Genomic DNA, 24177 nt, shown 5'->3' with positions numbered 1-24177 from the left:
GGTTTCACGTATTACAGGCTTTAAAATGGATTTGATTGATCCATTGTATGCCTCCTTCAGTGACACATCCATCACGAGGGTGGGATTTATAGTGGGGCAGTACACCAGTCCAATTAGTAAGCAAGAGAACAAAACTAAACTAGAAGAAATTTCAGCGTGCAAATTTTTACAACCAGACCACAAAAAGCGACTGTCTGGACTCCATAAGCCCAGAGGCTTGCAGCAGAATCAGTGGAGTACCTAGTACAGGAACCTGACTAGGACAGCCATATGACCATACAGTGCACATGAAATTGCTGTCTGCGATGGTGAGCAGAGCATCTTGAAGAGTAGCAAGCACAAACCCTCTAAATCAGGGATATCGTGTTTACAACTGGACACAAGACCTATAGAAAACTTCCAGTGGTTTTAAGAAGCGTACCCACACCTAGGTATGCGAGGTAGCCCATCAGAACCTTACCTGGCCATCTACTAAGGCAGTTAGCGGAAGGTAATCAAACAGATCGGTGAAGTATTTCCAGACGTTTGCATTTCCATATTTTCTTAAACATTCATCATAAAACCCATATACTTGTGTGATCTGCCTGCTTTCATGATTTCCTCTTAGAATAGTGATACGTTCACGATACCGAACCTGGGAAAAAACATTGCAAATTGTTACAAAAGTAACATGTGATTGATGTTCCCCAATTCCCTATAAGTCCACCATGTTGCCAGACCACGTAGAAAACATGGAGGTCCCATTATTAATTATTGCCTGGTGAGATCAGCGCAAAGCACAAACTACTCATACCTTTAGTGCAACAAGTAGTGTTACAGTCTCCACCGAGTAGTAGCCTCTATCCACATAGTCTCCCATGAATAAATAGTTTGTATCTGGCGATTTGCCGCCAATTCTGAACAACTCCATGAGGTCGTGAAACTGTCCGTGAACATCTCCGCATACAGTTACCGGGCATCGAACTTCTTGGACATTTGATTCTTTCGTCAAAATTTCTTTTGCCTGCAAAAAAAAAATAACCCGATAAATGGGACAGAAATTAAGGGTGATCGCAGCATTAAATCACAGTTCTCAAACGGGAGGGTGTAGTGACCAGTAAGTGACAGACCACCATTACAAGGTAGTAGATATTTAGACATTTACAGCAGTATCTAATGGCCCCATACACAGGGGCTGCTAGGATCAACTGACCACCCAAGTGTATGGCAACTTTACAACTCTCCCCTGACAGAAGTATCCAGGAGTATCTGCTCCTTGGAATTTCAGTGGCAGATCTGAGACTCCACTAATCTCTCCACTCAAAACACAGGAGAGCGGTCAGCCCAAAGCTTTTTAGTGTGTATGAAGCCTTTAGGCTGGAGAATAGTCCCAGCCTTTGTGACCATGGAGCCACGGATCAAGTTTTCTCCTAATTAGTCATTACCACAGTGGTGTTGTGTGGCAGTGGTCTTGTCAACTAAGTAATTAGTGAAAGTTCAGAAATGAAAGCTTTTCATGTGCCCAACAGGCAGCACAGAGGCTCAGGGGTCAGCACTATAGCATTCAAATCCCACTAAGGACAATATCTGCAAGTTTGTATGCTCTCCCCGTGTTTGCGTGGGTTTCCTTTTACACCTCAAAGACATACTGATCCGATTTATGGGTACTCCCTGCCTTCTAGTAACTCCAACAGGAATGCCTGGTACGTAATAAAAAAAGCAGCCGGCAATCAAGCAGCATACACACAACAGAAAGCTTCATTTACAAAGGAAACCCAGTCATTTCAGGCTCCCCGAATCAGAGCCTGGCTCCACAGCTAGGTATGGTATGTCAGGCTCCTTCACATGTCTGTATAAAAACAGCACCATATCAGTGAGTCACTGTTTTTTTTAGTATGGATTAAGGGAGCATGACAGGCCAGAGCTTCTTCTATAGTTTGCAGTGTTAACACCAGGGCTGTGGAGTCGGAGTCGTGGAGTCGGTATAAAATGGACCGACTCCTAAAATATATAATAAATTGGGTACAGTAATTCAATGCAGGATGTGCTGAATATTTTTTCATAGGCGTTTGGGAAAGTTATGAAATGTCCTATAAATGGCTGTTCTATTCCTGATCTAAGGCTACATTCACACACAGCGTTTTTCCTGTGTTTTTTGAGGATACGTTTTTCAGCTGCAAAAGCTGATCATCTTTTTAAAAAACCGCATCACCTGAAAGGTTTTTGAGCTCATAGATAATGTTTTCAATAGCAAAAGCAGATTAGAAATCTGCTCTATCTATCCATTTATCCATATCTGTCTATCCATATCGTATCTGTACCAAAAAGAATGAAAACCGGGTAGTACACCAATATATATTCTGTTCTATCTAAATATCTTGATTATTGGATCATAAAAATGATTAAATGTCTGAGGTTCACATTGTACTACAATAAATTTTTCACTTAAATATAAGCAATATGTGTGGGAGTCGGAGTCGTGGAGTCGGTGTAAGGGAAATTGAGGAGTCGGAGTCGCAGGTTTGGCTTACCGACTCCACAGCCCTGGTTAACACTGACAGCACACAGACAGTACACTGACGCCATCAGTCTGCAAAACATGTTTCACACACCCCAGACAGGGCTGTGCACTGTTGTCCATTATGGTGAAGTCTGAGTTGGAGTCGGAATAAAATGGACAGACCCCTAAAATATATAATACATTAGGTACAGCAGTACAATGCAGGATGTGCTGTAGATGTATTCATAATTTGCACAAGGGCTGTGGAATCGGTAAGCCAAACCTCCAACTTATCAATTTCCATGACACTGACTGACTCCAACTCCACCGCCCTGATTTGCGCAAGTTATGAAATATCTAATAAATGCCTGTTCTATTCCTGATCTAAGGATCTCGGCTTTCAGTGGAGATGAATCTGTGCTGCACTTTATGTACATGCTCAGTAGTGACCAGTGCTGTGGAGTCGTAGATGAGATGAATCTGTGCTGCACTTTATGTACATGCTCAGTAGTGACCAGTGCTGTGGGGTCATAGGGGAGATGAATCTGTGCTGCACTTTATGTACATGCTCAGTAGTGACCAGTGCTGTGGGGTCATAGGGGAGATGAATCTGTGCTGCACTTTATGTACATGCTCAGTAGTGATCAGTGCTGTGGAGTCGTAGATGAGATGAATCTGTGCTGCACTTTATGTACATGCTCAGTAGTGAGCAGAGCTGTGGAGGTTTGGCTTACCCACAAACTTGTATTGGCCCTTGTAATCTGTGCTACACGGTCACAGCCAGGTTTGTCCCCACTTCGCTCACATGTGTACATAGGGAGAGACCTGTACATCACCTGGAGCAATGTGGAAAGAAGCAGGACGAGTGCAGTGCTAGTCTCCTCAGTCCCTGGCCAGATCTTTAAACTACCGTATTTTTCGCTTTATAAGCGAATCTGTGTGCTGCTGCTATAGAGTGGGGGGGGGGGGCGGCTCCGGTGTGGAGTCGGGGGGTTTGATGGGGGCTGCAGAGACAGCGGGAGGTCCTATGCTCCCGCTCATCAGCCTCATGTAATATTCACTGCACCCGCTGTCCACCTCGGTGCTGAAACAGCGCCGGGTTGGTAGACAGGGGAGCGGTGCATATTAGATGTGCCTGCACTCTCCCCCCCTCATTATAGACACTGATGATTGCTCCTGCTCCCCCGTGGCTTTCCTGTGTCGAGTCTGCTGTCATCCTCCTCCTGCAGGGCGAGCGGCAGCAGCTCATTCAGGCAGCTCATCGCTTCAGAACTTTGCATGATGTGACCAATAGGACCTGCGGTCACATGACTCCCAGTGTGCACTGCGAGTCACATGACTGTAGCTGAGCAGCTCCTATTGGTCACATCATGGAAGGTCCTGTGGCTACAATGAGCTGCCTGAATGAGCAGCAGCTGTGAGCACCCTGCAGGAGGATGACAGCAGACTCAGCACAGACACAGGTAAGCCACGGGGGAGCTGGAGTGATCAGTAGGCGAGTTAACTGTTTATTATTTTAGCATGTGCTTGCCAGCAGGGGGGGAATATAGGGACAGGGCCATGTGTGACAGCAAGGGAAAATATAGGGATGGGGGGGGGGGGGGGGACAATGTGTGCCAGCAGGGGGGAAATATATGAATGAGGGGCAATGTGTGCCAGCAGGGGGGGGGATTATAGGACTGTGGGGGACAATGTGTGCCAGCAGGGGGGAATATAGGGATGGCGGGGCAATGTGTGCCAGCAAAGGGGGGGGAACATATGGAGGGGGGGAGACAATGTGTGCCAGCAGGGGGGAACAATGTGTGCCAGCAGGGGGGAAATATATGGAGGGGGGGACTATGTGTGCCAGCAGGGGGGATTTATAGGACTGGGGGGACAGTGTGCCGGGGGAAAACAATGCGTGCCAGCGGGGGGGGGGGGAGATTATAGGACTGTGGGGGACAATGTGTGCCAGCAGGGGGGATTATAGGACTGTGGGGGACAATGTGTGACAGCAGGGGGGGGATTATAGGACTGTCGGGGACAATGTGTGCCAGCAGGGGGGAACCTAGGGATGGGGGGGGCCGTGTGAATGCCAGCAGGTGGGGGAATATAGAGACGGGGGGACATGTGAATGCCAGCAGGGGGGAATATAGAGACGGGGGGGACAATGTGTCAGCAGGGGGAATATAGGGTTGGGGGGCAGTGTGCGTACCAGCAGGGAGGCATATAGAGAGGGGCGCTATGTGCCAGAACAAGGGGGCAATGTGCCAGGATGGGGGTTATATAAATACCAGGATGAGGGACATATACGGTATATGATTTGAAAGACAGACACTGGCATTATAAGACACCTCCATTTAACATAAAAAAATATTTTTTTCTCTTTCGTCACCAAAATTGGGGGTGCGTCTTATAAAGCAAAAAATACAGTATGTTTTCTCTGAAACAGCGAAGATTTCCAGAGTAAAACATATCCGGCTTCATTGTCAGGCCAAGATTCATGCTGTATTAATTATATTATGTTTTCTTAATGTGGTTCCCAGGTCACAGATTATACATATAATTGTCAATCATAAAAAAACATGCACAGCCTCTAACATTCCGACCATAAGATCACTGCTTCTAACCGATCGCGGTAACTTTCCTCATCAGTCCCCCACCCCCTTGGGGACAGCCTCATGCCAAATACTAAGGATTTCACACATCTGTATGAAGCCAATAATTAGCAAACTTGGTTCTCTAAAGGAACAGAAGACATGTCCCCTGTGGTGGCGCTGCAGGGAAAGGAAACTGACTGCTGCACTGATGACAGATTGACGGATGTCCACAAGTAAAGCCCCCGTTACACACTGCGATATCGCTAGCAATATCGCTGTAAAGTCACCGATTTTGTGACGTTACTAGCGATATCGCTGCATGTGATACTTACCTCCGACCGGCTCCCCCGCTGGTAATCACTGATCGCGCGAGACGCTGCTGGACCATTCCTCGTCGTCCACTTCCTGCGGCGCTTCCTGCTGTGACGACAAGCGACGCGTGGAGCCGGGCGGGAGGACGCAGGATCCCCGCGTCTGACAGGTAAGTAGTTTTCCTCGTCCCCAGCGATGTCGCTAGTGAGATCTGCCTGTGTGGCAGCTCACTAGCGACCACCCAGCGATTCACCAGCGATCCTGACCGCGTCATATCGCTGGTCGGGATCGCTGGTGAGTCGCTAGGTGTAACGGTACCCTAAGTTGAGGGAGATAGCCACTGGACAGAATACTCTCCCCCCCCTCCCTTTATTTATGCCACTAGGCTAGATTTACACAATGGGGCTGTTTTGCAAGCAGTCACCGCAAACTGATGGAGACCGCACAGATTTTGGAAACAGACTCCACGATAGCTATGGGAAAACTAAGGGCCTGTGCACACGCTGCGGATTGGGGTCCGGATTTGGCCGCGCGGATTTTGTAAAATCCGCAGGTCAAGAGACCTGCGGTTTTTCATCTCCACAATGGAGGAGATGGCAAACCGCAGCGGAATCCGCAGAAATAATTGACATGTCAATTCTTTCTGCGGTTTCAAAACCGCGGAAAAATCAGCACCGTCTGCACTGCGTATTTTTATTCCCATAGGGAATAATGGTACTGTACACCGCAGCAAAAATTGCTGCGGAACCGCAGCAGAACCCGCAGCGTGTGCACACGCCCTAAGGGTCGTCAGCTTATGTAACATGAAGAAGCCAGGTCCTTGCATCAGACAGCAGGACATGAAAATGGGATATCTGCCCTAAACCCAGGAGGACAACCAAAGCCAGCAGATGTACTATGGCTTCTACCTTCAAAGCCATTCTGCGCCGGTGCATCTGCATCCTCCAAAAGTGGCACTTTCTCATGGAGTAGAGCTGGACTCACAAGTGGCTTTGCCCACCGACATCTGATAGCTCAGACCATTTCTGAGAGAGGACAAGCAGCTAGTGGGACTTCTTACACGTCAGCAATGCACGAAATGTCACTGTCATCCGGCAGAACGTGGAGCCCTAATATAGTGGCATCTGCAGATCCGACCAGTGTACAACGGGACAACACACCTGACCCACACACTGATCAAGGATCAACATGAACATTGGGTACCACACCATTGTAGTTACCTGGTGCACCTGGGCACGGTACCGCACTACAAAGAGCACATCACCGAATGCTTTATACATCTTTATACTGCCCCCCAGTACACACACCACCCTACTTCCCCTCACCGGCGCGCGCACACACCACCCTGCCTCCCCTCACCAGCGCACACACAAACACGCGCCACCCCTCAACGGCACGCGCCACCCTACCTCCCCACACCGGCACACACACGCGCCACCCTGCCTCCCCTCACCGGCACACACGCCACCCTGCCTCCCCTCACCAGCGCGCGCACACACGCGCCACCCCTCAACGGCACACACACACACGCGCCACCCCTCAACGGCACACACACACACGCGCCACCCCTCAACGGCACACACACACACGCGCCACCCCTCAACGGCACACACACACACGCGCCACCCCTCAACGGCACACACACACACGCGCCACCCCTCAACGGCACACACACACACGCGCCACCCCTCAACGGCACACACACACACACAAGCCACCCTGCCTCCCCTCACACCACACAGTCCCCTGCCTCCCCTCACCGGCACACCCCGCCACCCCTCACCGGCACACGCGCACACCCCTCACCGGCACACGCGCACACCCCTCACCGGCACACGCGCACACCCCTCACCGGCACACGCGCACACCCCTCACCGGCACACGCGCACACCCCTCACCGGCACACGCGCACACCCCTCACCGGCACACGCGCGCCACCCTGCCTCCCCTCACCGGCACACGCACGCCACCCTGCCTCCCCTCACCGGCACACGCGCGCCACCCTGCCTCCCCTCACCGGCACACGCGCGCCACCCTGCCTCCCCTCACCGGCACACGCGCGCCACCCCGCCACCCTGCGTATACTGCCTCCCCTCACCGCCCCCTCTCCTCACGGCAGTATACGCATTCCTGCGGAGGGGGTGGGAGGAGCAGTCGCCGCCATCTTAGGAGCTGAGCGGCCGCCATGAGATGTTAGCGCCGCCGCTCCAGTCCGTAGGGCAGCACCCGGCAATGCCGCCGCCAGCCTGCCGGCGATGGGGGCCCGGCCCGCACTAGCCACACTTGCAGTTACTGTGGCGGCGTCTACCACGCCCTCCCTGAGGCCTGGCCATGCCGGGACCTGTAGTCCCCAGAACTGTCCCATGTCGGTGCCGCTGTTACTCACCTTCTCACACAGCGTCTTCACCTGGCTCTCCGTCAGCTGCTTGCATTCATTCAGCTGCTCGATCCATTGATCCAGCTCCTTGGTGAACGCCTTCTCGTCCATGCTGAGGCTGCGGGGAAGCCGGGCTGTGGCCGCTGGGCCGGGGCGATGGACCACAGAGGCTACTGCAAAGGAGGTCAAATATAACCGGAGCCAGAAGACGCGATCTCACAGCCGTGTGACAGCCCCGCCGAGGAGAACGAACCGGGAATCAGACCAACCCGACACCCAATCAGATCACAGTCTCCGCAGAAACTGCAGCTTCTCCTCGGAGCGCCGGCTCGTCACCTCCCAGCCTCTCCTGCTCGCGTAATGGCCGACGTGACGTCATGTACCCCTCCTTTATCGCTATCACCTCCTCCCGGAGCTTGGGCTCAGCTCCCGCTCCAAACGCCATTTCCGGTGCTCGGAGCCACGCCCACTCGCTTTCATTTATTGCGGGCCAGCACGTTGTGAGGGTGTGTGCGTTTACGTCAGCGCGTACAGAGGGGGCGGGGCGTCTCTGTTCCTGCAGGGCTGTGTGTTGTGTAGTGTGAGGTCATTACTGCTCTTACTAGCTGACAGGACGCAGCGTGAATGTGCACAGTGCTGTGTGTAGTGTGAGGTCACTGCTCTTACTAGCTGACAGGACGCAGCGTGAATGTGCACAGTGCTGTGTGTAGTGTGTGGTCATTACTGCTCTTACTAGCTGACAGGACGCAGCGTGAATGTGCACAGTGCTGTGTGTAGTGTGAGGTCATTACTGCTCTTACTAGCTGACAGGACGCAGCGTGAATGTGCACAGTGCTGTGTGTAGTGTGTGGTCATTACTGCTCTTACTAGCTGACAGGACGCAGCGTGAATGTGCACAGAGCTGTGTGTAGTGTGAGGTCATTACTGCTCTTACTAGCTGACAGGACGCAGCGTGAATGTGCACAGTGCTGTGTGTAGTGTGTGGTCATTACTGCTCTTACTAGCTGACAGGACGCAGCGTGAATGTGCACAGTGCTGTCTGTAGTGTGTGGTCATTACTGCTCTTACTAGCTGACAGGACGCAGCGTGAATGTGCACAGTGCTGTGTGTAGTGTGAGGTCATTACTGCTCTTACTAGCTGACAGGACGCAGCATGAATGTGCACAGTGCTGTGTGTAGTGTGAGGTCACTGCTCTTACTAGCTGACAGGACGCAGCGTGAATGTGCACAGTGCTGTGTGTAGTGTGTGGTCATTACTGCTCTTACTAGCTGACAGGACGCAGCGTGAATGTGCACAGTGCTGTGTGTAGTGTGTGGTCATTACTGCTCTTACTAGCTGACAGGACGCAGCGTGAATGTGCACAGTGCTGTGTGTAGTGTGTGGTCATTACTGCTCTTACTAGCTGACAGGACGCAGCATGAATGTGCACAGTGCTGTGTGTAGTGTGTGGTCATTACTGCTCTTACTAGCTGACAGGACGCAGCATGAATGTGCACAGTGCTGTGTGTAGTGTGAGGTCATTACTGCTCTTACTAGCTGACAGGACGCAGCATGAATGTGCACAGTGCTGTGTGTAGTGTGTGGTCATTACTGCTCTTACTAGCTGACAGGACGCAGCGTGAATGTGCACAGTGCTGTGTGTAGTGTGCGGTCATTACTGCTCTTACTAGCTGACAGGACGCAGCATGAATGTGCACAGTGCTGTGTGTAGTGTGCGGTCATTACTGCTCTTACTAGCTGACAGGACGCAGCATGAATGTGCACAGTGCTGTGTGTAGTGTGAGGTCATTACTGCTCTTACTAGCTGACAGGAAGCAGCATGAATGTGCACAGTGCTGTGTGTAGTGTGCGGTCATTACTGCTCTTACTAGCTGACAGGACGCAGCGTGAATGTGCACAGTGCTGTGTGTAGTGTGCGGTCATTACTGCTCTTACTAGCTGACAGGACGCAGCGTGAATGTGCACAGAGCTGTGTGTAGTGTGAGGTCATTACTGCTTTTACTAGCTGGCAGGACGCAGCGTGAATGTGCACAGTGCTGTGTGTAGTGTGTGGTCATTACTGCTCTTACTAGCTGACAGGACGCAGCGTGAATGTGCACAGTGCTGTGTGTAGTGTGTGGTCATTACTGCTCTTACTAGCTGACAGGACGCAGCGTGAATGTGCACAGTGCTGTGTGTAGTGTGTGGTCATTACTGCTCTTACTAGCTGACAGGACGCAGCGTGAATGTGCACAGTGCTGTGTGTAGTGTGAGGTCATTACTGCTCTTACTAGCTGACAGGACGCAGCATGAATGTGCACAGTGCTGTGTGTAGTGTGAGGTCACTGCTCTTACTAGCTGACAGAACGCAGCGTGAATGTGCACAGTGCTGTGTGTAGTGTGTGGTCATTACTGCTCTTACTAGCTGACAGGACGCAGCATGAATGTGCACAGTGCTGTGTGTAGTGTGTGGTCATTACTGCTCTTACTAGCTGACAGGACGCAGCGTGAATGTGCACAGTGCTGTGTGTAGTGTGTGGTCATTACTGCTCTTACTAGCTGACAGGACGCAGCATGAATGTGCACAGTGCTGTGTGTAGTGTGAGGTCATTACTGCTCTTACTAGCTGACAGGACGCAGCGTGAATGTGCACAGTGCTGTGTGTAGTGTGTGGTCATTACTGCTCTTACTAGCTGACAGGACGCAGCATGAATGTGCACAGTGCTGTGTGTAGTGTGTGGTCATTACTGCTCTTACTAGCTGACAGGACGCAGCATGAATGTGCACAGTGCTGTGTGTAGTGTGAGGTCATTACTGCTCTTACTAGCTGACAGGAAGCAGCATGAATGTGCACAGTGCTGTGTGTAGTGTGCGGTCATTACTGCTCTTACTAGCTGACAGGACGCAGCGTGAATGTGCACAGTGCTGTGTGTAGTGTGAGGTCATTACTGCTCTTACTAGCTGACAGGACGCAGCGTGAATGTGCACAGAGCTGTGTGTAGTGTGAGGTCATTAATTCTCTTACTAGCTGACAGGACGCAGCGTGAATGTGCACAGTGCTGTGTGTAGTGTGAGGTCATTACTGCTCTTACTAGCTGACAGGACACAGCATGAATGTGCACAGTGCTGTGTGTAGTGTGCGGTCATTACTGCTCTTACTAGCTGACAGGACACAGCGTGAATGTGCACAGTGCTGTGTGTAGTGTGAGGTCATTACTGCTCTTACTAGCTGACAGGAAGCAGTGTGAATGTGCACAGTGCTGTGTGTAGTGTGAGGTCATTACTGCTCTTACTAGCTGACAGGACGCAGCGTGAATGTGCACAGAGCTGTGTGTAGTGTGAGGTCATTACTGCTCTTACTAGCTGACAGGACGCAGCGTGAATGTGCACAGTGCTGTGTGTAGTGTGAGGTCATTTATTCTCTTACTAGCTGACTGGACGCAGCATGAATGTGCACAGTGCTGTGTGTAGTGTGGACCTCCAGGGGACCAATGGCTATGGATGCCTAAAATAAATGGTCTATATATTGATAATAATAATCGTACGCATGATTTAAGTTTATGTGAAAACACTTTAGAAGGTAAAATTTGTAGATTGCATTCTGCTATATATGAACCGTGCTTATTACAAGGAACTGTGAATGTTTGTGAATTTACCATTCTCCCAACATCATATAAAATGGTGGAAATTGGTCCACAGGAAGTTTGTGTAATAACGGATGTTCCTGTGGTCCCAGGTATGAAAGTTCCTTATGTTGGATGTCTGCAAAATGTTTCAGCTTTAGAGTGGGAAAATCAAACTTTTCTTCTTACTCCTGATCGAGTGGTGCGGGAAACCATACAATGGCAACCTGCCGTGCTGCAGATAAACAACTGGGAGCTGAATATGACCAAACTTCGGGATATCATAGAAAAATCTAAAGAAGGTTCTGAAATGATTAAAATACTAAATAGGACTATACAACAGCATATAATTAGTACCACTATAGTAGTGGGAAAAATTGTTAAAATAGGTTCTGTAATTGCTGATGCCACTTCTCATCATTGGTATGATAATTTCATGGGTCATTTCCCTTCAGCTCAAAAGATGTTAAATTGGATCATTCACTCTGTGTTGGTGCTTGTCATTGTAGTAATGCTTCTATCCATATGGAATTGCTACATGGCATACAAAGTCTTCTGTAGGAAACCAAAAGTGCTGATGGTGACCTATAGAAGTGGAAAATAATTCCCGTGATCAAGGACCGATTGTGATACCTATGTGATATGTATGGTGTGTGCATGAAGAAGATAGGTGTCCAGATTAGGTGATCACGGGTCTTATTATTCCTTTTTGCATTTAATTCAGCACAGTTTAAGATGGCTGAAGTGGTTGACTGCTACATGACCTGATAAAAGCATGGGGGTTTCGGTAAAAAAAAAAACAATTATACAGCGCCTGCGTGACATGAGCTGATTACAAGCTCAAGAATTAACCACGCAGGCGCCAAGCGGATAGCTGAAAGGGTTGACCGCTACATGACCTGATAAGAGCATGGAGGTTTCGGTGGGAGACAACTATACAGTGCCTGTATGACATGAGCTGATTATGAACTCAAGAATTAATCATGCAGGCGTCAAACATAAACATGTTATATGAGTATTACTTACAAAAAGTGTACTGCGCATGACTGAACTGATATCTGATCGTAAACAGCATATAACAAAGGGGGTTCTCACTGGTGAGCAGGGACATTCCAGGAGATTTTATGGACGCATAACTTCTGTGATGATGTGCTGCTGGATATTTCCTCCTCACCAGTCGAGTCCCCCGATGGAGGAGAGATGCTGCAATATCAGGTAATATATATTGATACTTACTTTCTCTATGTTATAGATGATAACTTTCTCTATGTTATAGATGATGATGATGATCATGTGATGTTACACTAGTGCTGCTATAATTCATGTGCCTATAATACATATACAGTGGGGAAAAAAAGTATTTAGTCAGTCAGCAATAGTGCAAGTTCCACCACTTAAAAAGATGAGAGGCGTCTGTAATTTACATCATAGGTAGACCTCAACTATGGGAGACAAACTGAGAAAAAAAATCCAGAAAATCACATTGTCTGTTTTTTTTTTCATTTTATTTGCATATTATGGTGGAAAATAAGTATTTGGTCAGAAACAAAATTTCACCTCAATACTTTGTGATATATCCTTTGTTGGCAATGACAGAGGTCAAACGTTTTCTGTAAGTCTTCACAAGGTTGCCACACACTGTTGTTGGTATGTTGGCCCATTCCTCCATGCAGATCTCCTCTAGAGCAGTGATGTTTTTGGCTTTTCGCTTGGCAACACGGACTTTCAACTCCCTCCAAAGGTTTTCTATATGGTTGAGATCTGGAGACTGGCTAGGCCACTCCAGGACCTTGAAATGCTTCTTACGAAGCCACTCCTTCGTTGCCCTGGCGGTGTGCTTTGGATCATTGTCATGTTGAAAGACCCAGCCACGTTTCATCTTCAATGCCCTTGCTGATGGAAGGAGGTTTGCACTCAAAATCTCACGATACATGGCCCCATTCATTCTTTCATGTACCCGGATCAGTCGTCCTGGCCCCTTTGCAGAGAAACAGCCCCAAAGCATGATGTTTCCACCACCATGCTTTACAGTAGGTATGGTGTTTGATGGATGCAACTCAGTATTCTTTTTCCTCCAAACACGACAAGTTGTGTTTCTACCAAACAGTTCCAGTTTGGTTTCATCAGACCATAGGACATTCTCCCAAAACTCCTCTGGATCATCCAAATGCTCTCTAGCAAACTTCAGACGGGCCCGGACATGTACAGGCTTAAGCAGTGGGACACGTCTGGCACTGCAGGATCTGAGTCCATGGTGGCGTAGTGTGTTACTTATGGTAGGCCTTGTTACATTGGTCCCAGCTCTCTGCAGTTCATTCACTAGGTCCCCCTGCGTGGTTCTGGGATTTTTGCTCACCGTTCTTGTGATCATTCTGACCCCACGGGGTGGGATTTTGCGTGGAGCACCAGATCGAGGGAGATTATCAGTGGTCTTGTATGTCTTCCATTTTCTAATTATTGCTCCCACAGTTGATTTCTTCACTCCAAGCTGGTTGGCTATTGCAGATTCAGTCTTCCCAGCCTGGTGCAGGGCTACAATTTTGTTTCTGGTGTCCTTTGACAGCTCTTTGGTCTTCACCATAGTGGAGTTTGGAGTCAGACTGTTTGAGGGTGTGCACAGGTGTCTTTTTATACTGATAACAAGTTTAAACAGGTACCATTACTACAGGTAATGAGTGGAGGAAAGAGGAGACTCTTAAAGAAGTTACAGGTCTGTGAGAGCCAGAAATCTTGATTGCTTGTTTCTGACCAAATACTTATTTTCCACCATAATATGCAAATAAAATGAAAAAAAAACAGACAATGTGATTTTCTGGATTTTTTTTTCTCAGTTTGTCTCCCATAGTTGAGGTCTACCTAAGATGTAAATTACAGACGCCTCTCATCTTTTTAAGTGGTGGAACTTGCACTATTGCTGACTGACTAAATACTTTTTTTCCCCACTGTATATTGGACTATTATATTAATAAACTATAAATTGTTTTACCGATATAAAGACCTAGTAGTCTTCTTGCCTAATTAGGATATTAGTGAGCGCTACGTACGTAAGGGGCTTGCCCATCTTAAGGTGAAAACTCGGTAAGACACATGCAGGTCTCGAAGCTCTTGGATGGAGCATATTGGTGGCCTCATAGGGCTCGGGATGTTAAGAGGTTTATTCAGGCATGTACCTCTTGTGCTCAGCATAGCCTCTCTAAGCGGAGTGGGATGACAACCGTCGATACACGGCGGTGTGCCACGGCCACTCCCGCTCCTGCCATTTCCCAGATTTCCCTCCTGAAACCGGGTGACCTTGCCTCCGCTGGTACCTTCCATGTGTCCTGGGTTACCATGTCACCTACCAGGACACCAAGCTCGTCTATAGGCGAGTTTGAGCCCTGTGCCACTGCTAGGCACAGGGTGATGGATCGGAGGGTTCAGGGAGGGGGGGCCCTAGGAGGGGGGTAATGTTAGGAATCTCGTTTCTGAAACGTCTAGACAGAAACCCAGATTCTCACATGCTGCAGTGTCTTGCCCATCTGCTGCAGCAGAAGGGATTGCTGAGGAGATTGTCTCACAACAACTGTCTCCAGAGGCTAAGTCCTTTATTCCATCTATTGGGCATGCTCACGGGACGAGCTCCTATTGGACTTCTCGAGTCAGGTGTTCAGGTCCTGCTCTGGATCCTATTGACTCTTCCTGGACTCTTGGAGATTTCCGGAAGGTCCCATGCGCTATAAAAAGTGCGCATGGCCGTTCCGCCATGCGCTAGTGTAGCCATACTGCTGCTGTATGTTTGTTGATGGATGCATGGACTGGTGTCTGACTTATTATGAAACCCCTACCCTCTGATACTACGCATGTGTGAGTGTTTGTGTTAGTGCCAGTACCCAGCGCCAAGCGCCAGCGCTTTATGCTCCATACTACAGCAGCCTAAGCATCAGCATTGCGCCTGCTAGTCAGCAGTGTCTTTGCAGCGGCTCTGCTATAGCCGCGCTGCAGTTGCAGTTTCTAGTGGCGTTCGCGGTTGCGATGCCTTGCACACGTTTCCGGTAGGTCCTTACGGAGTTAGTATCGCTACCTTGTGTTTCTCCGGTGACCGCATACCGCGTGTGTTGCGCTGAGATTCTGTGTCCTGAACAGACTCAGCGTCTTTTTGTGTTACCATTTAGGCTAAGTGCACACGTACCGGAACTCTTGCGGAAATTACCGCGAGAATTCCGGAATTCCAGTCCGCGGGAAAATCGCATTTTAAATTCCCGCGATTTTCCCGCGGAAAAACTAGCATTTTGCAAGTGTATTTAGCTTGCAAAATGCTAGCGTTTTCCAAGCGATCTGTAGCATCGCTTGGAGAACTGATTGACAGGTTGGTCACACTCGTCAAACATAGTGTTTGACGAGTGTGACCAACTTTTTACTACTGAGGCTGCCTATGCGGCATCAGTAGTAAAATATAGAATGTAAAAAAAAAATAAAAAACGGTGTTATTCTCACCCTCCGACGTCCCGCGCATCCGTTCCCAGTAATACTTTGCGAAAATGCCCGCGATGACGTCAGTTCTCGCGGGATCGCGACGTCTCGCGAATGACCGCGAGACTTCGCGATCCCGCGAGAACGGACGTCATCGCGAGCATTTTGGCAAAGGACTACAAGGACCGGAGCGTGGAGAGAAGCGGGAAGGCTGCGCGGGACGTCGGAGGGTGAGAATAACAATATTTTTTATTTTAAATTCTATTTTTTTCAGGGATATGGTACCCAAAGCCCGGAGGACAGTCTCCTCTCCTCCGGACCATGGGTACCATCCGCAATTGTTCTGCTTACTTTCCGCATGGTGTGCACAGCCACATGCGGGAAATAAACGGAACAATGCATTCCTATGGGTGCGGGATCGCCGCGATTCCGCAAATTAATGAGCATGCTGCGGTTTTTACCGCAAAGCGATTCTGCCGCGGTAAAAGCCGCAGCATTAGCACAGCATTGCGGAATCCCATAGGAATGCATGGGATGCTTATTTTTCGCGGCAAAATCGCGCGGTTAAAACCGCCGCGAAAAAAACGCCACGTGTGAACTCAGCCTTATAATTACAGCTCTATGAGCTCAACAGAGTTTGTTCAGTGCACTTGGTGACGCACTTAAACCTGTGCACTCTACCGCCTATAGCTCTGCCACCACCTAGCAGCGGTCGTTCCATCTACCGCACGGTGGACCCCGAGTGGCGAAGGCACTTTGTTTATATGCCACTCCTAACAACTAGCTGACAGGGCACAGCGTGAATGTGCACAGTGCTGTGTGTAGTGTGCAGCCATTACTGCTCTTACTAGCTGACAGGACGCAGCTTGAATGTGCACAGTGCAGTGTGTAGTGTGCGGCCATTACTGCTCTTACTAGCTGACAAGACGCAGCGTGAATGTGCACAGTGCTGTGTGTAGTGTGAGGTCATTACTGCTCTTACTAGCTGACAGGACGCAGCGTGAATGTACACAGTGCTGTGTGTAGTGTACGGTCATTACTGCTCTTACTAGCTGACAGGACGCAGCGTGAATGCTGCTGTGTGTAGTGTGCGGTCATTACTGCTCCTACTAGCTGACAGGACGCAGCGTGAATGTGCACAGAGCTGTGTGTAGTGTGTGGTCATTACTGCTCCTACTAGCTGACAGGAAGCAGCGTGAATGTTCACAGTGCTGTGTGTAGTGTGAGGTCATTACTGCTCTTACTAGCTGACAGGACGCAGCGTGAATGTGCACAGTGCTGTGTGTAGTGTGCGGCCATTACTGCTCCTACTAGCTGACCGGACGCAGCATGAATGTGCACAGTGCTGTGTGTAGTGTGTGGTCATTACTGCTCCTACTAGCTGACAGGACGCAGCGTGAATGTGCACAGTGCTGTGTGTAGTGTGAGGTCATTACTGCTCTTACTAGCTGACAGGACGCAGCATGAATGTGCACAGAGCTGTTTTGAGTTCATTTTCCCCTTCATTACTGAGGCCCGAGGAACTCCCTCTTCTGGTAAAGAAAGGTAGTGAGCCTGATTATCAAACACCTGAGGCTGATGATGATGACTGGCTGAGTGGAGTTACTGACTGGATATAAGGCTGCCGACGCCCTTCTGCCCTGCGGGTGATTTCTCTGTGGGATCCTTGGAGACCAGTCTGAATTCCTGCTCCTCTAAAGCTAAGTTTGCTGCTCGGCCTTTTGCTTTGGTGCTTTGACTTTGTTTTGCTTTGTTTTTCTGGATTTCTGCCATTCCCTGCTGGGGTGTGCTGAATTCATTTAGCTCTGTCTTCTGAAAATACCTGAGTGCTGATTTAGTTTTTGAAGCCTAGCTGCTTCAGGGCCTTTTTCATATCAGCTTGTTGGCTTTTGTCTTTGATAGGGTTTTGGCAGATTGCAGACAGCAGCCTTCCTGTCCTTTCCTATCTAGGTAGTTTTGGGCCCCGTCTTTGCTCAGTCTATCTTTCTGTCTGTGTTAGTATTTTCATCTTGCTTCACCGTCATTATATGTTGGGGGCTGCCTATTGCTTTGGGGTCTGCTCTGGGGCAGTTTAGATTTCCCCTTTCTTTCTTTAGGCCTATGTAATTCTCCGGCTGTGATCGAGGGGTCTAGGGCATCGTAGGAACCCCCCACGGCTACTGCTAGTTGTGTTGATAGGTTCAGGGGTCTGCAATCTGATAGTTGCCAACTTCTCTGGTTTTCTGGACTTAGCTTGTATTTCTGCTTTTGCCTCCTACGGTGACTCATTCATAACACAGAGCTGTGTGTAGTGTGCGGCCTACTGCTCTTACTAGCTGACAGGACGCAGCGTGAATGTGCACAGTGCTGTGTGTAGTGTGAGGTCATTACTGCTCTTACTAGCTGACAGGACACAGCATGAATGTGCACAGTGCTGTGTGTAGTGTGTGGTCATTACTGCTCCTACTACCTGACATGACAGGACGCAGCGTGAATGTGCACAGAGCTGTGTGTAGTGTGCGGTCATTACTGCTCTTACTAGCTGACAGGACGCAGCATGAATGCACAGAGCTGGGTGTAGTGTGCGGTCATTACTGCTCTTACTAGCTGACAGGAAGCAGCATGAATGTGCACAGTGCTGTGTGTAGTGTGCGGTCATTACTGCTCTTACTAGCTGACAGGACGCAGCATGAATGTGCACAGAGCTGTGTGTAGTGTGCGGTCATTACTGCTCTTACTAGCTGACAGGACGCAGCATGAATGTGCACAGTGCTGTGTGTATTGTGCGGTCATTACTGCTCTTACTAGCTGACAGGACGCAGCGTGAATGTGCACAGAGCTGTGTGTAGTGTGCGGTCATTACTGCTCCTACTAGCTGACAGAACGCAGCGTGAATGTGCACAGAGCTGTGTGTAGTGTGTGGTCATTACTGCTCCTACTAGCTGACAGGACGCAGCGTGAATGTGCACAGAGCTGTGTGTAGTGTGCGGTCATTACTGCTCCTACTAGCTGACAGAACGCAGCGTGATTGTGCACAGAGCTGTGTGTAGTGTGTGGTCATTACTGCTCCTACTAGCTGACAGGACGCAGCGTGAATGTGCCGAGAGCTGTGTGTATTGTGCGGTCATCATTACTGCTCCTACTCGCTGACAGGACGCAGCATGAATGTGCACAGAGCTGTGTGTAGTGTGAGGTCATTACTGCTATTACTAGCTGACCGGACGCCACATGAATGTGCACAGAGCTGTGTGTAGTGTGCAGCCATTACTGCTCTTACTAGCTGACAGGACGCAGCATGAATGTGTACAGAGCTGTGTGTAGTGTGCGGCCATTACTGCTCTTACTAGCAGACAGGACAGGACATTTTCTTCACTACTGCCTTTGGATAGTTTGAGCTCTGAGAAGTTAGGAAAGGAAGGGGGTAAAAAGGGAGGAAGAGCGATGGAGTCAAGCGATACTGCAAACATTTTCAAACTGGTTCAAAGCCTTTGCGATCCTAGCTAGTGTCATAGTGGAGAAAGCGCCATGAAACTGCTCACAACTATTTTGCTACATGGACTCCATTGGGGAGGCCTATAGGGTGTATGGGGGCCAGGCGTGGTGACGATATGACAAACAGTTTCATCAGCGGAAGGCTGCTCGCCCATCTATTAGATGGGACCAAAAAGATATTGGCCTCTGGCTTAAGTTTATGGCACCGATCAACAGATATGGGACTTCCTTTCATGGGTGGGCCGGGAATGCTGGCCAAGCAGGGTACAGCTCAAGAGGTCAGGCATCAGGAAATTTTTTGAGCCAGGGCGGGACACAGAAACATGGCCTGTGTTGGCAATTTAACAAGGTACAATGTAAATTCGGCACAGGTTGTAAATTCAGACACCTGTGTTCCACTTGTAATGGAGCGTCACATGGGGCCAATAGGTGTCCCAAAAAGTACGGCGGTAGGGTGGGAGGAGCCAGCTATGGTCAGGGTTCAAATACCAGTCAAGCTACACGCAATGCTCCACTACCTAAATAGGTACCCGAATAGGCAAAAAGCGGACGGGGGCTTATTATCCAGGGGCTTTAGAGATTGGTTTACTATCCCCCCAGTGTTCCAAATGCAGCTGAAATTAAAGAATCTAAGTTCGGCCTATCAGCCCGGGGTTGTAAAAGAGAAACTAAGAAAAGAAGTGCTGCTTGGTCGAATGGCAGGTCCATTTAAGTTCCCACCAGTCACGGACTTGGTGGTTTCTCTTTTGGGCATCGTTCCGAAGAAGGAACCGAACAAGTACCGTATGATCCATCACCTGTCTTACCCTCGTGATAAGTCCGTCAACGACGGCATTAATCCTGATTTATGTACGGCTCTATATGCTTCGTTCGATGAGGCGGTGAAATGGGTGAAATAATGTGGGAGGGGGGTGCCGATGGCAAAAACCGACGTGGAGTCGGCCTTTCGGTTATTACCGATACATCCGGATAGTCAGCGTTTGCTCGGGTGCTATTGGGGGTAGAGTATTTTGTGGACAGATGCCTACTTATGGGATCCTCTTTGTCGTGCTCATTGTTTGAGGCCTTTAGCACATTCTTGGAGTGGGTAGTAAAAGACATAACGGGGCTAGGCTCGTTGAACTATTACTGGGATGTTTTCTGGTGTGTAGGCCCTCCGCAATTGGATGTGGGCGATACTATCCTAAAGAGCCTGGAGTGGGTCGCAGGGGAGTTTGGGGTCCTGTTAGCTCCCGAGAAAACGGTCGGGCCAACGTCATGCATTTCCTTTCTGGTGATTGTGATCGATACTATTCGTTGGGAGTGTTGTCTTCCGGAAGAAAAAGTGGTGGCCTTGAAAACAGAAATAAGCAGGGCATTGAGGGTTAAGCAACTGAGGCTGCGAGAGGTTCAGTCTTTCCTAAGGAGCTTAAACTTTGCATGCCGGGTCATGCCCATGGGCAGAGTTTACTCGAGATTAGCGGGGGCAATGGCTGGTGTGAAGTTGCCTCATCACTATGTTCGGTTATCGGCGGATAATAGAGCAGACCTGGCTGTTTGGGGGACATTTTTGGAAAAGTATAATGGGTGATCCTTGATGGCAGCAGGCAGTTATGGTTTCGGAGCATACTTCCAAGGGCAATGGTGCGCGGCCAAGTGGCCAGAGGAGTGGGTGCGTTCGGGGCTGTTCAGGAACATTGCGCTGCTGGAAATTTTCCCTATTATAGTCGCAGTAACCCTATGGAGGGTGCATTTTAAAAACAAAAAGGTGCTTTTTAAATGTGATAATATGGGCGTGGTAATGGCCATAAATAATATCACGGCGTCCTCACCACGAGTAATTAGAGTGTTGCGCCAGCTGGTGTTAGAATGCTTGTCCATTAATGCTCATTTTACAGCATCTTATGTCCCGGGCGAATATAACTCAGTAGCTGACGTACTTTCTCGTTTCCAGTGTGAGCGTTTTTGGGCTTTGGCCCTGGAGGCAGAAGAAGAGGGCCTATCCTGTCCTCCCGGACTCTGGAGTGTGGCATCAGGGCTGCTGAGCCACTGATCAAGTCATCTTTAGCAAGTAGCACCTGGGCAGCTTATTTACAGACATGGGAGTTATGGGAACAATGGTTGGGACAAGGGAGGGAGCACTTGACAGAGGAAGAGCAGATAGGGATTTTATTGAAGGGAATTAGGCGGGCGGCCGATGGTAAGTGGTCGACAGCAAAAAGTGAACCTATCAGTTTCGGGGTTAGCGTTTGGGTTTAAATTGAGGAATAGGACAGACTTGACAAAAATTTTTTTTAGTAAGACAGGCCATTAAGGGTTTTTCAGAAAGGGAAAGGCCGGAGGGATAACAGGCGGCCGATGTCATTTAGTCTATTGGGGAACCTAGAATCACAGTTAGAGGCGGTTTGCAGGTCACGTTTTGAGATAGGCCTGTCTCTTTGGCATTTTTCGGGGCAGTGAGGATAGGGGAATTGGTAGCACCAGGCAGAGCGAAAGCAGGGGGCATTTTAGCTGAGGACATTATGGCTACGCAGAAGGGATTAAAATTTTGGATCAGAAGATCAAAAACTGATCAGTTTGGGAAAGGAAAAAGAGTACTTCTAGGAAAAGTAAGAGGTTCTGTCGTGTCCGGTGAGATGTTTCAAGGGATTTATGGCCACTAGGCCGCAACAGGGTGGACCGTTGCTGTGTCATGAAGACGGGTCCTTCTTGTCTAGGTACCAGTTCATTAGAGTGTTCCAGATGTGCTTGGTGAGGGCAGGCGTGTACCCGGTCAATTATGCGGGTCATTCATTCCGCATCGGAGCTGCAACTGAGGCAGCGGTGGGAGGGCTCAGCCCGGAAATAGTAAAAAAAAAAAAAAAAAGAGAAAAGAGAATCAGCAGATGGGACTCGCAACGATACAGATCCTACGTACGACCCCATGGATATGAAGGAAGCATCCTCTCGGGATAGGATATCTGTAACGTTTTTAGGTAAAAACTACGTCAGAGAGTGGACCCTCTGGATCGCGGATCCGGAGCCCCTGGGCCGAGCACGCCAGGTGAAGACCGACCCCTATACAGGGATCGTTTGGGGCAGGACCACAGAGGACGGAGGCGCGACAGCCGGAACCAAGAGGGACGGCTCCACGGACATAAGGGGGCTCGGAAGACGGTGGGCTTAGATACGGCCAGGGACTGGAGGCACAGAGGAAACACAATTCGGGGGTACGGCAAGAGGACTGGCCTGGGCTGACTGGAGACAGAGGGAGAGGAACACAGAGGATAGCAGGGGAACAGCGCCTGGACAGGCTGGAGAGAGGGGGAAACGAGACCGAGGACGGCAGGGAGGGAGAGCCTGGAGGGGCTGGAGGAGATCAAGGCAGAGAACGGGAGGACTACAGGTGTACTGTAGCGGCCAGAGGGTGCAGTAAGCTACGCAATCATCAGGCGTCCTCCTAACAGCGAGGACGCCTGAAGTATACTAACCCCCGGAAGTGCGTCCACCTGTCCTGCCCCTCAGCGCCGCCCACCGCTGGAGGGAGAGAGCGGGAGGGGGCGTGCGTGCGGCAGGGAGCGGGTGCCAGGAGCCGCTGTGAGGGAGAACGTAGGACGGGCGCGCGCCTGGACGGGGGCGCGCCGGTAAGAGGACGCTGCGGCGTGCGCTGCCGCTGGAGGGGCATCGGCGGGCATAGCCGCCGATGTCACAGTACCCCTCTCCTTACGTCCTCCCCCACTGAGATTGGCCAAAAACTTTTTCAGAATCCGGGGAGCGTTGATATTTTCTCGAGGCTCCCAGGACCTTTCCTCGGGACCAAAACCCTTCCAATCGATAAGAAAAAGGGTCTTTCCCCTGACTCTTTTCATAGCCAAGATGTCCTTGACCTCAAAGACGTTGTCCGAGACAACAGGTGAAGGAGGGGCGATGGAAACTGGTTGGAACCGATTCAGGACTACGGGTTTCAAGAGCGAGACATGGAAAGCGTTGGGAACCCGGAGCGAAGCAGGCAACCTCAGCTTATAAGCCACTTCATTAATGCGTCCAATCACTTCAAACGGCCCAATGTACCGAGGACTCAACTTGTAAGAGGGAACTCTCAGACGGATATGTCGAGTAGAAAGCCAGACTTTGTCACCTGGATGGTACGGAGGCACGTCCTTTCGTCTTTTGTCTGCATGTTTCTTGATTCGGTTGTTGGCACTCTTGAGCGCTTCCCTGGTCTCTCTCCAAATCTGCGAGAATTCCATTGCGAGAGAATCAGCTGCGGGCACTCCCGTAGACGTGGAAAAAGGTAACGGAATACCTGGATTTGACCGGTTACCACAAAGAATGGTGACTTGGCGGTAGATTCGCTGGGATGGTTATTGTGCGAGAATTCAGCCCAAGGTAGGAGCGCGACCCAATTGTTCTGATGGGCGTTGGAGAAGTGACGTAGGAAGGTGGTTAACACCTGATTAATTCGCTCCACTTGCCCGTTGGTCTGAGGATGGTATGCAGAGGAGAAGTCGAGAGATGTACCCATAAGCTGGCAGAGAGCCCTCCAGAAGCGAGAGGTGAACTGGACCCCCCGATCCGACACAATCCGCTGAGGAAGACCATGTAGCCTGAAGATCTGGTGGATGAAGATCTCGGCCAACTTCGGGGCGGACGGCAGTCCCGGTAAGGGAACAAAGTGGGCCATCTTGGAAAAACGATCTGCTACGACTAAGATGGTGGTACATCCAGCTGAGCGGGGTAAATCAGTCACAAAATCCATGGCGACTTGCTGCCAGGGAGCCTCAGGAACTGGTAATGGGTGAAGAAGACCGGCGGGCAAAGCCCTAGCCACCTTGTTCTGGGCACAGGTTGTGCACGACGCTACATAGTCCATCACATCCTGGCGAAGCGTGGGCCACCAGTAATACCGGGAAAGCAGCAAGAGAGTCTTCTTAGTCCCAACGTGTCCA

At 49.9% G+C, this 24177-nt stretch overlaps 1 protein-coding gene across 1 annotated transcript in view; it reads right to left on the bottom strand.

The window, feature by feature from the left end:
• PPP2CA (protein phosphatase 2 catalytic subunit alpha) overlaps positions 1–8131 on the bottom strand; it is a 45789-nt gene extending 37658 nt beyond the window's left edge. The window contains exons 1-3 of the mRNA XM_073573764.1: positions 7757–8131; positions 794–1003; positions 461–634 (exon numbers count right to left, since the gene is read on the bottom strand). Of these exons, the coding sequence (XP_073429865.1) occupies positions 461–634; positions 794–1003; positions 7757–7858 (486 nt within the window). The 5' untranslated portion in view covers positions 7859–8131. The remainder of the gene's footprint in view (positions 1–460; positions 635–793; positions 1004–7756) is intronic.
• Between the last annotated feature and the right edge of the window lie 16046 nt (positions 8132–24177).

This window comes from Dendrobates tinctorius, unplaced genomic scaffold (genome assembly GCF_039654945.1).
Source record: "Dendrobates tinctorius isolate UK_male_01 unplaced genomic scaffold, ASM3965494v1 ptg000036l, whole genome shotgun sequence".
NCBI classification, from domain to species: domain Eukaryota; kingdom Metazoa; phylum Chordata; class Amphibia; order Anura; family Dendrobatidae; genus Dendrobates; species Dendrobates tinctorius.
The sequence above is the reverse complement of the archived record's forward strand: the minus strand, read 5'-3'. Positions and strand labels throughout refer to the sequence as shown.